Raw genomic sequence first — 14,656 nt, 5'->3', positions numbered from 1 at the left:
GGTTTGAATTTTGCCCAATTCTGTTCTAGCAAGAGAGCCACAACACTGAGGTTTGATGGAGTCATCACTGAAAGTTCTCAACAATAATGATGACAAAGTCTAAAGCTTGGCCAACACTTGAAGGTGGCAGAAGTTTTATAACCTTTGGTGTACATTCATTCATTATTATCCTTTATCACCTTTCTCAAAGACACTGGTACATAGTTTCCAAGCAGGTACAAAGGTGAGATAAGTTGAATTCATTTAGCCTTTCACTAATTAGAAAATATATGGGAAATATATCTAATACAGCTGATGGCAGGAATAAACAATGATAGCTTTGAAATTAGACTTGAATGATACCCTAGAATGGTTTGGGCTGGAAGGGACCTTCAAGATCATCCAGTTCCTATACCACTGCCATGAGCAGGGATGCCACCCACTAGACCAGGTTGCTCAGAGCCCCATTTAGCGTGGGCTTGAACACTCCCAGAGATGGGGCATCCACAGCTTCTCTGGAAAACCTGTGCCAGTGCCTCATCACCCTCACACTAAAGAATTTCTTCCCAATATCTGATCTAAAACTGCTCTCTTTCAGTTTAAAGCTATTTTCCCTTGTTCTGTCACTACATGCCCTTATAAAAAGTCCCTCCAGCTCCTTTGTAGCCTCCTTTAGGCACTGGAAGGCTGCTTATAAGGTGTCCCTGGAACATTCTCTTCTCCAGGTTGAACAACCCTAACTCACTTGGCCTGTCTTCATAGCAGAATCAGTCCAGCCCTCTGATCATCTTTGTGATGATCATCTTTGAGTTGTTCCAACAGATCCACATCCTTCAGACATGGGGGCCCCAGAGCTGGATGGAGCACTGCAGGTGGGGTCTCGCAAGAACAGAGTACAGTGGGGTAGTCACCTCCCTCAACCTGCTTTTGAAGCAGCCCTGGAGATGGCTGGCTATGACAAAATGCTGTGTTCTGTAGAGCATGATGATTAGGAAACTGAGGAATATTGTGGAACCCTGCTTAGGTTGTGATTTACAGGTATGTCTGGGTCATTACTGGAATAACAGAATACAAATTGGCAGATACACAGCTCTGTTCAACCCCGTCCTCCAACCCCCTTTAAAAGTACAAGGAACAAAAAATTTAAATGCCCCAAAAGCTACAGAAGCTGGTAAGCAGGTAACATTCTCCTCTGGCAACATGCTAAGAAGTAAGAGCATGACACAGCAGCTTCCCAATGTGCTTTACCACATCTTATATTTTAAAAGATCTAGCAGGTCTTTGGATACAAAAGGCATGGGCCTTGGGGACACTGAAAATTACAAATGTTTGGAACAGAGAGTGGGGGAAAAGAAATACCTTTCTTCTGTCTCTTAGCTAACTAAAATGCAATAGCAAACTCCTCTAAGCTATACAACAGTGCTTGCACAGGTAACGTTGGCTCCCACCACACAAAATTAATTTTTAAAATTACACAGACACTGTTAAAATCTACACTGTATTTCTAAGTAACCATTTCAAAATATGCTATTTCCATGACTTTCTTTCCACTGGGCTGCTCAAAAAGTCTCCCATTATAGCTGTTTCAACTGTGACAGTCCCAGGGAGCTCTATCCTCAACTCTCCCCTTTTCTGCAACCTCTTCCCTATTGCTCAGCAGCCTCCTAAAATCACGCTGCTTTAATTACCATCTCTGTGCGGATGAGTCACAGATCTCTCAGCCCTTCTGTTCACATTCGCAGTTCAGAATCTCCTTCTGGATATTTGCCACCAGCCCTAACACAGGATCCTGAAGAGCTGAAATCACGTTTCTTCCCAAACACTCCCTGTTCCCCCTTTCTTTCCCTATCTCTGTCAACAGCTCCACCACCTTATGTCCCACAAGCTCACAACCTGGGTGCCATTTTCAACTCCTCTTCGCTTCCCACACAAATCCTGTCGATTTTATTCCCACTGCCATTCAGAAATATTTGCTTTCTTCCCCACTTATGCTACAGTTATTCAATTCCTGCCATTTCTTGCCACTGGGTCTATAGCATCCTCATTCTACTGTAATTAATTCCCTTCCCCTCCACACTGAAACCAGAACTCATGTGAACCTGCAGAACCCACTCGGTCCTTGCCCATTGAAACATGAGTAAGAACTGGAAGAGGTGGGAGAAAGCAGAATGGTGAGCAGGCATCATGGTGAAAGAAAGAAAAAATTCTCTACTGAGAAAATACAATGCAAGCTACTAAATAAATGCTATAAAAAAGAACACTTCATATGCAACCTACACACATGCTTCTAGAAGTCTAGAGCCTTTCTCTGAAAATGCAATAAACCTGCAGTACTTTAAGTTCATAACCCTTGTGTACAAACTAACAGCAATTACCCAGATTACTGAGTATACAGAATTGCTTTAATTTTATTTCAACAATCTGTGTGGAGTGGCACCTATCACCATAGTAACAGAATACTTCATGTAGAAATTTAATACAACTTACATAAATCACCCACAGACCAAGGAACTACTGGGAAAAATTGCTTGCTGGATTAAGAGAGATGCAATAGGTACACTAAGCTCTTCTATCTTTCCGAAGTAATTTTCCATTTCCAATTATTTCTCCCTTCTGTAAAAGACATCTTGTTGCTTTGCTTGGGGATCTGATCACATAATAATTCTTGCTTTGCATGCAGAGAGTTACACCTTTTCTTGTTTCTAAAATGAGCCAGTACACCATTCAGTCAGAAAGCAGAGCCAGTATTTCAGCACCAACTAAAATCACTGATACTTGCTCAGATATCCTGCAGAATCCAAGTGTTTACATGATCTAAGTCAAATTTCAGCTGCTCAGATGGTTTCTCTACTTGATGACATTCTCAGCAAACAAAAAAAAAAATCCACTGAAACTATCAACAAATAAGAGATTGGAATTGAGGAAAAATTGTCCATCCAAAAGAAAAAAAAAAGTCAAAATACCTCTAAATAAGCCTCATGCACTGAAAACTATTGTATTATTGGCAAGCAAAATAGAGTTTGTAGCACAATGCATTGTGCAGTTCATAAGTTTTTAATGTCACTTCCAAGACAATTTAGAGGTAAATAAGTTCGTAATTTTTCAGTTCTGCTTTTCCTCTAGTACTGTTATGGTAAATAATTCTGGTTTTAGAAATACAACTGCAGCAAAAAATTTAATGTTTTATATTTGCCTAGGTGGCTATTTTGCCAATAACAAAAATTAAATTAATTGAACTGAAAACAAGTAGTAATATTTAGGTAGACAGCATTCCAGAGTCAGCTACGACTTGGATGTTTCATATTGGATCATCTGTAATGTATGTATTTGTAACGGATTTAAGCAAACCAAACACACTGAAATAAGATATATGCTACAATGATTTATGCTTAAGGTTCTCGCTAGCTACTTAGCAACACATGGAAACTCACTGTACTGAACTGGAATTTTACTTCACTGTATCTGGTTACAGAGACTGCCCTGCCTCTGGGAAGGGAGATCAGTTTCCAAAGTAAAAGAAATGTAGAGTCTCAGGCTTCATACCTACTGATATGACCAACACAATACATCATCATTAATGATGAAATCTACCATTTATAAAGAATTACACAGTAAGTGTGGCATATCCTCTGTGTGCTTCTATTCAGATGGAGACTGTGATGCCACTCAGTGAGCATGGACAGAGTGCCCACAGCAGTATAATAAAAAAAGCTTTTGCTTAAAGGAAACATGAGATAAAAAACCACATTTTTCTCTCCTGTCTACACTTTATCGCAGTTTTCACCAACTTTCTGCCACTTTCTGCACGTGGTTCCATAGTCCGACTCCTTCACTGTCACCTTGACTCACTCAAGTTCCGTTTCTTGAAAAAATTTAGCAGCTGCACCAGTTTACCAACATATGCCCAGTCAAATAGAATACTCTTTTTTCACAAAGTATTTTGCTTTGTGTTTCACTTTTCGCCCATGTTCAGAGACTGTCAATCATTAATCTGGAAGAAAAGTAAGCAAACAAAAAAAAGTCTCAAAATAATAAAACAAGCCAATACCAAGTCATTTTTGCTGTCTGGTCACTAAGTTTTTTGATACTAAGGAACCTTGAGTATTTTGGTGGTTTTCGGTTTTGTCTTTTTTTCCTCCCATCCCCTAGGAAAAGAAATTACTTTCCCTGAGAATGGAAAACAAGTTTGCCTTTACAGGGTGGCAGCTTCATGAGCTACTTTGAAAATGTCACATCACAGACATATACACAGCAGTACACAACTTAAGGAAGAAAACCCCACACCTGCTTACAGCACCTATCTCAATGACAACTAATGAGTCACCAAATTAGTTCTAGTAGAGGTTCATCCCAACAGACTATTATTGAAGTTTTAGTCTTTCAGCTATTCCATGCCTAAATCATTTCAAAAAGCACTTCAAAACTTCATCAAAAGAGAATATATACACAAGTAAGGCATTTCAAAGGCAAAAATTGTATAATCAAATAGCAGAAACAAACTACCAGAATCAGAAAAAGGCATCAATGCAAAGTATCTCAGGCACTTCCTACATTACATTAAATTACAACTGAAATTTTCCATAAATGTATGCTTTAAGAGAAATAAGCTACTCTACTATGTAAAAGAGAAAAACATTGGTAAAGATCATAAATTGAAACTATTTTGATATAGCATCTTTTAGACAAACAACAGTTTCATACTTCCCACAATCCTTTAGTTTCTATTTTTGACTATATATACATTATATGCATTATACACTGACTTTTAACAGTGAAGAGAACAATTGCACAGATCACAATGTATACTGAATCACCATTGCTGAGAGCCGTTTGAAACCTGCACAACAGAAAATCTTGCATAAGAGCAGCACTTGAAGGATACAAGGTGAGTCTGAATTCCTTACAGCATTACTCACAATGAGTTATAATACTCTCATATGAAGATCCTTTTGATTTCATACACATACGCTGATATTGTGTGTAAATTGTTTTCAAGGGGAGCTGTTAAGTTATAACTTTTCCCCACATCTGTCTAGCTACTTGTACACTTACCCCTTACTTGAACACTTATCAAAAAAGGGGCATTTTGTATTAACAGTGTGCTATGCATGTATTTAAAAAACTTCTAGAATGCAGTCTCCTCATTAAGTATTTTTAGCTAAAAAACAGGGGGAAGGAAGGGATTATTACTAGAGCAGGCTAACAAAGCTTTTTCTGCAATTGGTAATAAAGTTGGGGTGGAAAGAATAATACAAAAATGTAAATAAAAAACTTTAAAATTTAATATGCAACTATCTCCAGCAAACACATCCTGCTTTGAAAATCCCTACAATCTAGAGGCACAAAGCAGCTTTAATGATGATCCAATCAAAGCTTCACACCACTGAACTATTAAAACCATTTTATTAGCTAGATTCCTGAGGTAATTAGCAATTTGGTATGACCTGAAATTTTAAAAATTTAAGCTATATTTAGTGAGTCCTTAAAGTCCTTAATAATTAGGACTTAAAAACAAAAGTGAGGAATTGTGATAGAAAGGATTACAGTAATTTCACGATTACAAGCCGCATTTCCGGGGTGTCGGCAACATTTCGTTTTTCCGCCATAAATAAGCCGCACCAGATTGTAAACTGCACATTCATTCGCAGCAAGGATCCGCGTGGAACTTTCACAAAGTTGCCCTTTAGTAACAGAATCGCGGGATTGCGGGGTTTACTGGCTCGGATCGGGGCCGTGCAGGCTCGGATCGGTCCTGCTTTTCTCCTGCTGGGGCCGTGAGGGCTCGGATCGGCTCAGGGTCGTGTGGGCTCATACTTCCGGGTTAGTAAATTTCTGAACTTCATCAACATATTAGCCGCACTTGATTAGAAGCCGCTCTTCGGGTTCGGACCAAAATTTTAGTCAAAATGGTGCGGTTTGTAATTGTGAAATTACTGTAGATGAGAGAGAATTTGTAAAACTGGTACTCAGGATATTAATTATTCTTCATTCATGAATTTGATATTGTCCTCAAGAAATGAAAAGTACCACTTTATGTTACTGCATTTGGATTCTGAGTCAGAGCAGGCGAGCTAAGAAGGTAAATTTCCATTTTGTCCTTTAATTGGAAAACAAGCCTGAACTTATATTTCTTAGTGCAACTTAACATTTAAAACATTCCTCTTTTGAGTTTACAGCCATGTGGTTACAAAACTCACAATGGCATAAAAAATAGCACATTGCCCAAGAAATAATTTGTGACCCTTTTCAACATATTTTATCTGAAAAACAGCCATGGCTAAAATCCCAACAGAAATATGCCCAGGGATGAGGAGAGTGTCCATTGGGCAAGGGACATATGGATACTTTCATTTTTGTATCTAAATGCCTTTAAATGGGAAAAAAGTTTCAAATCTCTCAGCTAAAGCAGTGCACAGAGAACTTCTGTATGCTCTATAGCACCGTTTTTAAAACCACAGGTGCCCATAAAGTCCAGACATTGCATTTATGTAGGATTATCTCTTTGCTCTCTTCCATCCTGGCTGCCACCTCTCAAACTGCATCATCCAAAATCTGAGGTTACCTCCAAAAGATGCTGTGAGACAGCTGGTGTCAGAAGTGTGCTCTGTGACAACAATGCAAGACAGATCCATGTCAGCCAAGTGCCTGCTCTCCATCTCCACCCTGGTTACACAACACTGTTTCCACAACAGCTCTTCAAAGAGGTCTTTAGGCAAAGAATTAAATGCAGTGACGCTTTTCTAAAGGAGTATTTACAGGCCTACAACTATGCTTCTACTGGAGTATACTCATGAGCAAATCCCACAAGACACTAAAGCTGCAAGATAAACATCACTGGTTTTAAAACTAAATAAACACTGCAAATCATTGTGAAAGCTGATTAAGGAAAGTAAAAAAAATGTGATGAAGGCCACTAATGATCACTATTAAAGAGCAGTAAAAGAAATAGAGTGTTCAGCAGCAAAGTTTTCTTTAACCATCTGGTAACTTACAAAGTCAATATAAAATAAGACTTTGCAGATATTCCCAAGATTTCCAGGATTTCAATTCTAAAGAAGGTTCCTTTAGTGAAACCTTAATGAATTCCTGAGAATAAGAGCATTGAGAATGATAATAAAAGCTATCTACAGATTGCCTAAGAAAGCAAGAAATCTTCTGTTCCTTAAAGTTACCAGTGTAGCTACTGCTACTTTTCTAAACCAAAATGAGCTATACTCGAAAGGAGCAGTTCTTGGCACCCCCTGAAGCTGAATAACCCAACTATGTAAGTCAACAGCAAGACTTTCATGAACACCATCAAGACTTTCTGTCATGTTCTTCCTGATACACATTTGTGACTGGAACAATTCTGTCAACACAAATCTGAATTCATGAATGAACCAAATGGGAACAAAGTACAACCCGAAATAATCACACACACATCAACCTGTTCACCCATAGCCCTTTAATATCTATCCTGCACCATCAAGAAAGAACAGACCTTTTCTATGCATAGCAGAGGAAACAGTACAGATAATGCTCAGCCTTCAATTTCTACAAAGGCAGATACACATAGGACAGAGAGTACAAGGAAATGGTAGCAAAAATCACAACAGTCTCATGGATTTGTTTGTTTTTTAAATCCTTTTTTTCCTCCGGTTTTTGTGCAAGAAAAGAGTTTATTATAAAAATTAATAAGAATGTAAGCCTTGAATCAGAGAAGCCATCAGCAAGGAGGACAGTATTAAGAGTCAAAATCCAGAGGAAGAGGTTATGAAACAATACGCTAAAATCCTAAGGGGGCAGAAAAAAATACCTAAGCCAAAATAAAGCAGCTGCATAGAAGCAGATGATTAGTGCAGGTTACAGTAATAACTTGCAGTGGTCTGAAGGACCTGCTCTCACTGGCAAATATCCACAGCACACTGGCCTGTCAGGCCTTGGACAATGTACAACACACATAGAAAACTTAATAGTTAAAATAGAGTATGTGTCTTTCCACATTTTATTCCAAAATCTGTCTCTAACTCCAACTCTTCTAATTATTTTATAGGTCGAAACATGGACACTCAATAGGTTTTCTTAGACTTCATCCTTATAAGAGCAATACTATCACTTTGCTTCATTATCCATTCAGGTCTGATAATGAGGGGGACACAACGCAATATCATTTAATTCTATGAAGATACACGATACCCCAATTAGCTCCAAAATGTGCAAAATAATTAAAACAAGACATCTTAAGTTTAGTGCTTTTTGTTCTTCATCATGACTAAAGAACAGTTTTTTTGGTTTTGGTTAATAATCTGAACATTGACTGTAACTTAATGGAAAAAAAATCCTGACAGAGCTCAGATACTGAAGTTCGATTTTTAAATTTTACGAAAGTCTTTAAAAAGTTCAAAGGTATTAAAAAATGTACAGACTTTTTATAAATAATATATAAATGTATACTATTATATAAACCTTTAAGCATGATAAGAAGCTGTTCACTGTTGTTAAAAAGAAAAACTGCAACACTGCCTTCTGTAGATTTTTCACAAAAAAATAAGCTACTAAGGTACTATAAAATACTTTGTATACAAAAGAAAACAAGATTGAGACAGAAAAAACACTTGATGAGGTGATATTGAAAGATTTAATTTACAGCCCTAAGAAAGCACAATAAGATTTCTCAGTGTGTTCAGTGAACATATTAAAAAAACAGCAGCTAAGACATTTTGAAATGCTACATTGGAATGCATTTAAGTAGAGCTCAAACCACATGTGTTTGAGACTACTAATGGAATTTTTCATTATTGTTCTTCTGAATACAGCCCAATTCAATTTCAGTACATGCTTAAATTTAGGCACGTAAATGCTCCTTTTGATTTCAAAGTATGGATTCATGAACTGCTTTCTGATTGCAGAATTATGTTGTTTTTGGAGAAGGTAAAAATGCTGTTCTCTGAAGGTATTAAATAGTAACATTTATTCTCATTCACACTGAAAACTATACATAAGAGAAATATGAATGGTGAATTATCAACGTTGTGGCTAGGGATGAATTCTTAAGATTAATTTATATTGACCTAATTCCTGGGAAATACTGCTGTGGTTGCCACTTTACCATCTTTCTCATTAACAGGGGATGCATGAAAATTGATCATCACTATCCAGTGACACACAGTTACTGTGGAAAATGACCAGTCCGGACAGCTGGGTCAGTTTAGTTTTTCTTAGTTTGGAGTGGTGCCTGTGAAAACCAGAAAAAGTCTCAGTGCTCCTACCTAGCCCACTCTCTCACTTTTTCTCCACTCTACCTTCTCAAGCACAAACAATCCCTCAAACTTCTTGGCAGCAAAGAGACTTTACAGTTCAGCAGAATAACAGACAAACACAGAGACAGACCTAACCCACACACAGGAGGGTGGGGAAGGCTCTCTTCCCCAGTGAAGCTCATTAAGCAAGTGCTTCTCCGTAACTACTTCTGGATTTCTTGAAGGCAGGATGTACAAAAATGTAATCTAAATATTCTAACCCCCCACTTTCCTAAAGTTTATATCATCTAGGCACATGTTTCAAGAGAAAATACGAACTTTAGGGAAGAGAGGATTACTAAAGTCCAATATACACAGATTTTTTGAACCAGAGAGATAATTAAAATTTAAAGATAAAATATAAGAAATTAAATATACATATTATCAAGTAGTTATCTAATTTTCTAGTGATTATATTATACTAGAGAATCCAAGATAAATATTACTGCTGAGATATACAGAGCCACATACACAGCACAACACAAACTAGTCCAGAAAATATTATTTTTAAAAAACATTTACTAAATACTAGTATTCCCTTATTTTTGTTGGACAATGATATAGTCAGGGTTAAACAATATGGTGGGGAAAACAGTAATAGCCATTTACAGTTCAGGAAAAAACAAGCTGCTAAGCAGACTGTCTCATACCTGTTGTACTATTGTTGTTAGTTCCAGACAGAGTTGTATGACATTATTTCTTGTTACTGAGTAATCTGTGACAGCAGCAAAAGGTGATCTAAAAATAAAAGAAAAAAAAAGAAAAAAGTTGAATAGCACTAGCATATATCCAATTGCAGTTTTTAAGTTCCTCATTCAGAAAATCCATTTATAAAAGCATTATTTCTAACAGTTTACTTCTGGACTGCCTGTACTCCCTCAGAAGCCCAGCTGGCCTTCTGCATTGGGAATTGGTTTGGGAATACCCTTATAAAGACAGCCAGAAGCACTACTTCCTCCTGTGATATGAATGGTGTCCAGATGTAAATGAGATCAGAGAAGCTTTTGACTGATTCACTGGGATTCTTGGGATCTAATATTGATCTAATATCTGTTCTTGATCTAATATCTGGTGGAAGTAGTAGAGGGACTCTGAATAAGCAGAATCTTTATCTAGAGGGGGAAACAACATTTAAAGCCAGAGATGCATCAATGTTGAGAAGTGGCTGCAAAGCCTACACTGGAAGCACAACTCGACCTGCCCACACACTATGCTACAGTCAGAACTGCTAAGTGAAATGAACAGTGTAATCCAGTATTCACAGACCTTATCTACATGTGTCCTACACTTTAAAAACTTCACATTAGGATGTTTAAAATGCTTGCCTACCTGGGAGCTTGTTTGCTTTCTAGAAGCACTGCTAAAATGTATTTGGTTAGTGAAGCTGGCAGTCATCTGATTTATGTACTACAAGCCTCTCAATCTATAAACATATATATGACCTATATTCTTTATTCAAGAAATAGCCAAACACTAGGCAGGACTGTTATTCTTTCTAAGAGGAGTCGAGAGCTTGACTTTATAAGTGTTGCAAATGAGGATTTTATGGGTATTATTAGCATCACAAAGATGGCATTTGTCCCTAATATACCTGCTTCAAACATTTAAAACAAACGAAAAACAGATGGTAGTGTGGTTGTCTTTAAATTAGGTTGGGTGACTAATCCCCTCCCCAGCTGACTTCTTTCATCACTTCACACACAGCTGCATATACCTTGAAGAGTTTTACAGCACTGCTTGGTATTATGCCTTCCTTATTTAAGCCTAAAAACATTTCCAGTACAACGAATTTTGCTATAAGCAAGTTCAAGTGATAGCTGCAAATACTCTGGTTCTATTGGTACTAACAAGTTTCTAAATTACAGTAATTCTAAACACAGAATTACTGAAATTTTAGTGCAAGCAGATGTGGAATTGTCCATTAATAACCCCATGTGAACTCCCCTATCTCTGATGGTTTCATGGTTTCTTTCTTCTCCAGGGCTAGCAATGCAGCCCTGATAGTTCATAAGACAGAATTAAGTCTGAGGCGCATAATTAAGTTTACCAGCTTTAATTTTATATAATACATCACAAAATGACATCACTTTCTGCCTTTACTTTCCAGAGAGAAAAGCAGTACAGTTCATTTAAGATGAAAGTTCAGACATTTGAAGTTAAGGTAAGCTCCAAAAGATGTCTTATGTAAGTAACTGGACATAAACATACACTCAAAATTCAGAGTCCAAGTTTTCTGCAGCATATGACAACCATACAGTATTGTACCAACACACTAGAGCAGGCCAACCCACCAGCACAGCCAGAGATTATTTCTGAAGTTTAGGAGACATATGAGGATATTAAATAATGAAAGGTAACTGAACTGCTTGGTTATGAACCATAACTGAGTTCAAGAAATATTTGGACAATGTTTTCAGGCACATGGTGTCATTCTTGGGGTGTCCTGTACAGGGCAGGTGTTGGACTCGTGATTGTGACAGGTCCCTTCTAACTCAAGGTATTCTGTGATTCTGTGGTAATTGTGTTTAAAGAAGTACATTAGTCAAGATGTACGAAACCACTGATTTTTCCTTCCATAATTGTAACTGTTGAGGTTCTGAAATCTACCTGAAACCTTGATTTAGAAAGTCGTGTTCCTTTAGGAACTTACTTTTATTGAAGATGAATGAAATCAAACCAACAAATGGTATTATTTTACTTTAAGTATGGGTGCTAATACAATTTGATCCTGAAATTACACAACTGGAATCTATTTGACATTTCACAGCCTCCAGCACTTTTTTTCTAAACAAAAATCACACAGTAGGCTTTGGCTTCTAATACCACATCATCTTCCCTCATGCTTTTGTAATTTAGTTTGGTTTCACGGTTCATGAGGAAAATAATGGTATTTTTTACCATCATTACCCTTAGTGAAGATCATTAGAAATGCCCCAAATAAAGTTTGTTGACTTTAAAGAACAGGCAAAGGGCCTGAGACATTACTCATTTTAGTTACATTTAAGTTATCACAATTGAAGACTTATGGGCATGTCAAGAGGGCAGCAAGGGTGTCAGCAGGAGGGAGAAGACTACAAGACTACTACAAATCAACAACTAAGATGTGAAATTTTGAGAAGTGCTTCACAACTTAGAAAGATAAGGGAAAGACAGGTCCATGCTTTATATAAACTCTGCTCCTGCAGAAAATCTAAGGGATCTTCCAATTGCCTCCTCCGCAGGTCTCTGTAGCTATTAAACCAAATTCCTTGTATCAACTCCTGCAGATGCCTCTTTGGGGTATTGCTGCAAACTGGACCAGGAAAATTGCAATTCCCTTTCCTCTCCCTTCCCAGTTCAGACCACATCCCTGGAGGCAATATGCATGAACAATTACACAGCCACTGCTACATAAGCAGCTGGATAAATGGTAAGGGTCTCTAAATATTTGCCTACGAAGGAAATGCATTTTGGTATTCCATCTGAAGCCTCAACTTCAGTAGGCAAAGTCCAGCAAGACTTAGTGTCAGCAGTTTCAATCAAAGCAGCAGCAGATCATGGTAGGATCACTGACTGGATTTCACATGAGACACAATGTAAAACACCAATCTGACCAAAAAAAATCTCTTCATTGGTAATATACCCATTGTTTATAATTTTAATACAGCACAGTATTATTGACTGTGGATAGATGAATCACCTTGTATAAGTGCAAATAAAACCTACATATACTGTAACTTCAGGTGGCTGCTAAAACTTTCCTCCTCAAGACATGCACTAAGTATAAGAAATTCCCTGTTTAATTAGGTAACTCACCACTTCAAAAAAATGCCTTGGCTTGGCAGAGTCACTTCTATCACCTTGCAATTTCTAGGCTTTTCTTTCAAAGTCCCATTTTTCACAGTCCCTTGGACCTCCAGGTCTGAGGTACCTCATACATCTCAATTTTCAACACAAGTACTGTCCAATCCAATGTTCTTACAGTTAAACAAGAACTAAAGAACTGCCTAGGACTGGGGACAAATGTTGCCCCCATTCCTGCCAACATTGATCTCAATGTCTCATTGTCTCACCTCTCACAGTCATTTATTTCCAAGATTATTTCCAATACACATTTCCCTCTTAATGGAAATTTTTTTACTGTTTCTTTCTTCAAAATTGTGATTTGCTTTGCAACACCCACATGAAAACACCTTTGTAGCTCCACAGCATAGCTATCTGACCATATGCCCTTTCCACTCATTTCCTCTTCCAAACCTCTGCTGTTTCCCCTTTTCATTATTTGTCTAAGCCTTCCATACCTGATGTCTTAAGGAAAATAAATTTACACAATCACATGAATGCTTTTGCAAATACAGGCAGGGTGGTTTTACCTTTAGTCTCACATTTTCTCCATCCTTCTCCTTTCCAACTTTAAGCCATTAGTCATTTTCTAACCACTTCAACAAATGAGGGGGTAATAGGTTTCAAGGACAATTAAGTTCATAGATGCTTTGTGATCACGAATACAGCTGGAAAAGTGGGAACTTCTAAATTTTTCCACTATGCAAACCCAAACCCACATTGTGAACCTTTACCTTACGAGACACAAAGGCAAGACGAAGAGATTCAAAACACCTCATCCACAGGGAAAGAACATTGGTGCTTTTTTTTAAACACTAAAGTCAACTTCAATGCCCTGATCTATAGGATGTAAGGTTTTCCTAAGAAAAGGCATGAAAAAGCTACTGGTTCTTTTCACACAAGTGTTTGACATAAATAATCTAACACCTCTGAAATGTGAATTTGTTTATACACCTGTAACATAGGCTGCAACAACATGCATGTGTGTACGCTTCTATGAATTGAGACCTAATTAGCATTCTTAGAAGTATCAGCATCTTTCAGAATGAAAAAAAAATTATATTACCAAGCATTCATTCATTAAACCACCCTGAAGGACTGGTAGAAAAAACAGCCATATTAACATAGCATAGCTAATTCCATCACAGAATTAAGAAACAATACAATGCAACAGCTATTAATAGTCACAACTACTGATTGCACATGAAGAAAAAATCCTTCAAAAACAATTTAAAATTTGTGAAGGAGATGCATACCCTCAGTACTTCTACATTATCAACTTTTTTGTCCTCATATGCTTTAGCCTCCTTATCTGTCTTCTTCATATAACATTAAGGGAAAATAATATATAGAAATAACAATTTCATTTGAAAAAGTTGCAATTTGGACAAATACAGACTGCTGTTAGCAAAAGCATAACCCAAACCAAGAATTAATCACATTTCACCACTAGTTGTCATACTGAGATATTTCATAACAATAGACATTATGAGCAGTTTTAAACCAATATCGTACTTATTTTAGCACCCTAAGAAGGAAAAACATCCTCAGAGCCTTTTGATTAAACATAATAGTCC

General features: G+C 37.4%; 1 protein-coding gene across 6 annotated transcripts in view; it reads right to left on the bottom strand.

Annotated features, from left to right (window-relative positions):
• Positions 1–14,656, bottom strand: part of CNKSR2 (connector enhancer of kinase suppressor of Ras 2) — a 208,892-nt gene that overhangs the window by 139,103 nt on the left and 55,133 nt on the right. For all 6 annotated transcript variants that reach the window (XM_033053293.2, XM_033053294.2, XM_033053289.2 and 3 more), the window contains exon 4: positions 9,908–9,995. In XM_033053293.2, the coding sequence (XP_032909184.1) occupies positions 9,908–9,995 (88 nt within the window). The remainder of the gene's footprint in view (positions 1–9,907; positions 9,996–14,656) is intronic.

The sequence above is a fragment of the Catharus ustulatus genome, chromosome 2 (assembly GCF_009819885.2).
Source record: "Catharus ustulatus isolate bCatUst1 chromosome 2, bCatUst1.pri.v2, whole genome shotgun sequence".
Taxonomy (NCBI): domain Eukaryota; kingdom Metazoa; phylum Chordata; class Aves; order Passeriformes; family Turdidae; genus Catharus; species Catharus ustulatus.
This window is presented reverse-complemented; position numbering and strand designations above follow the sequence as displayed.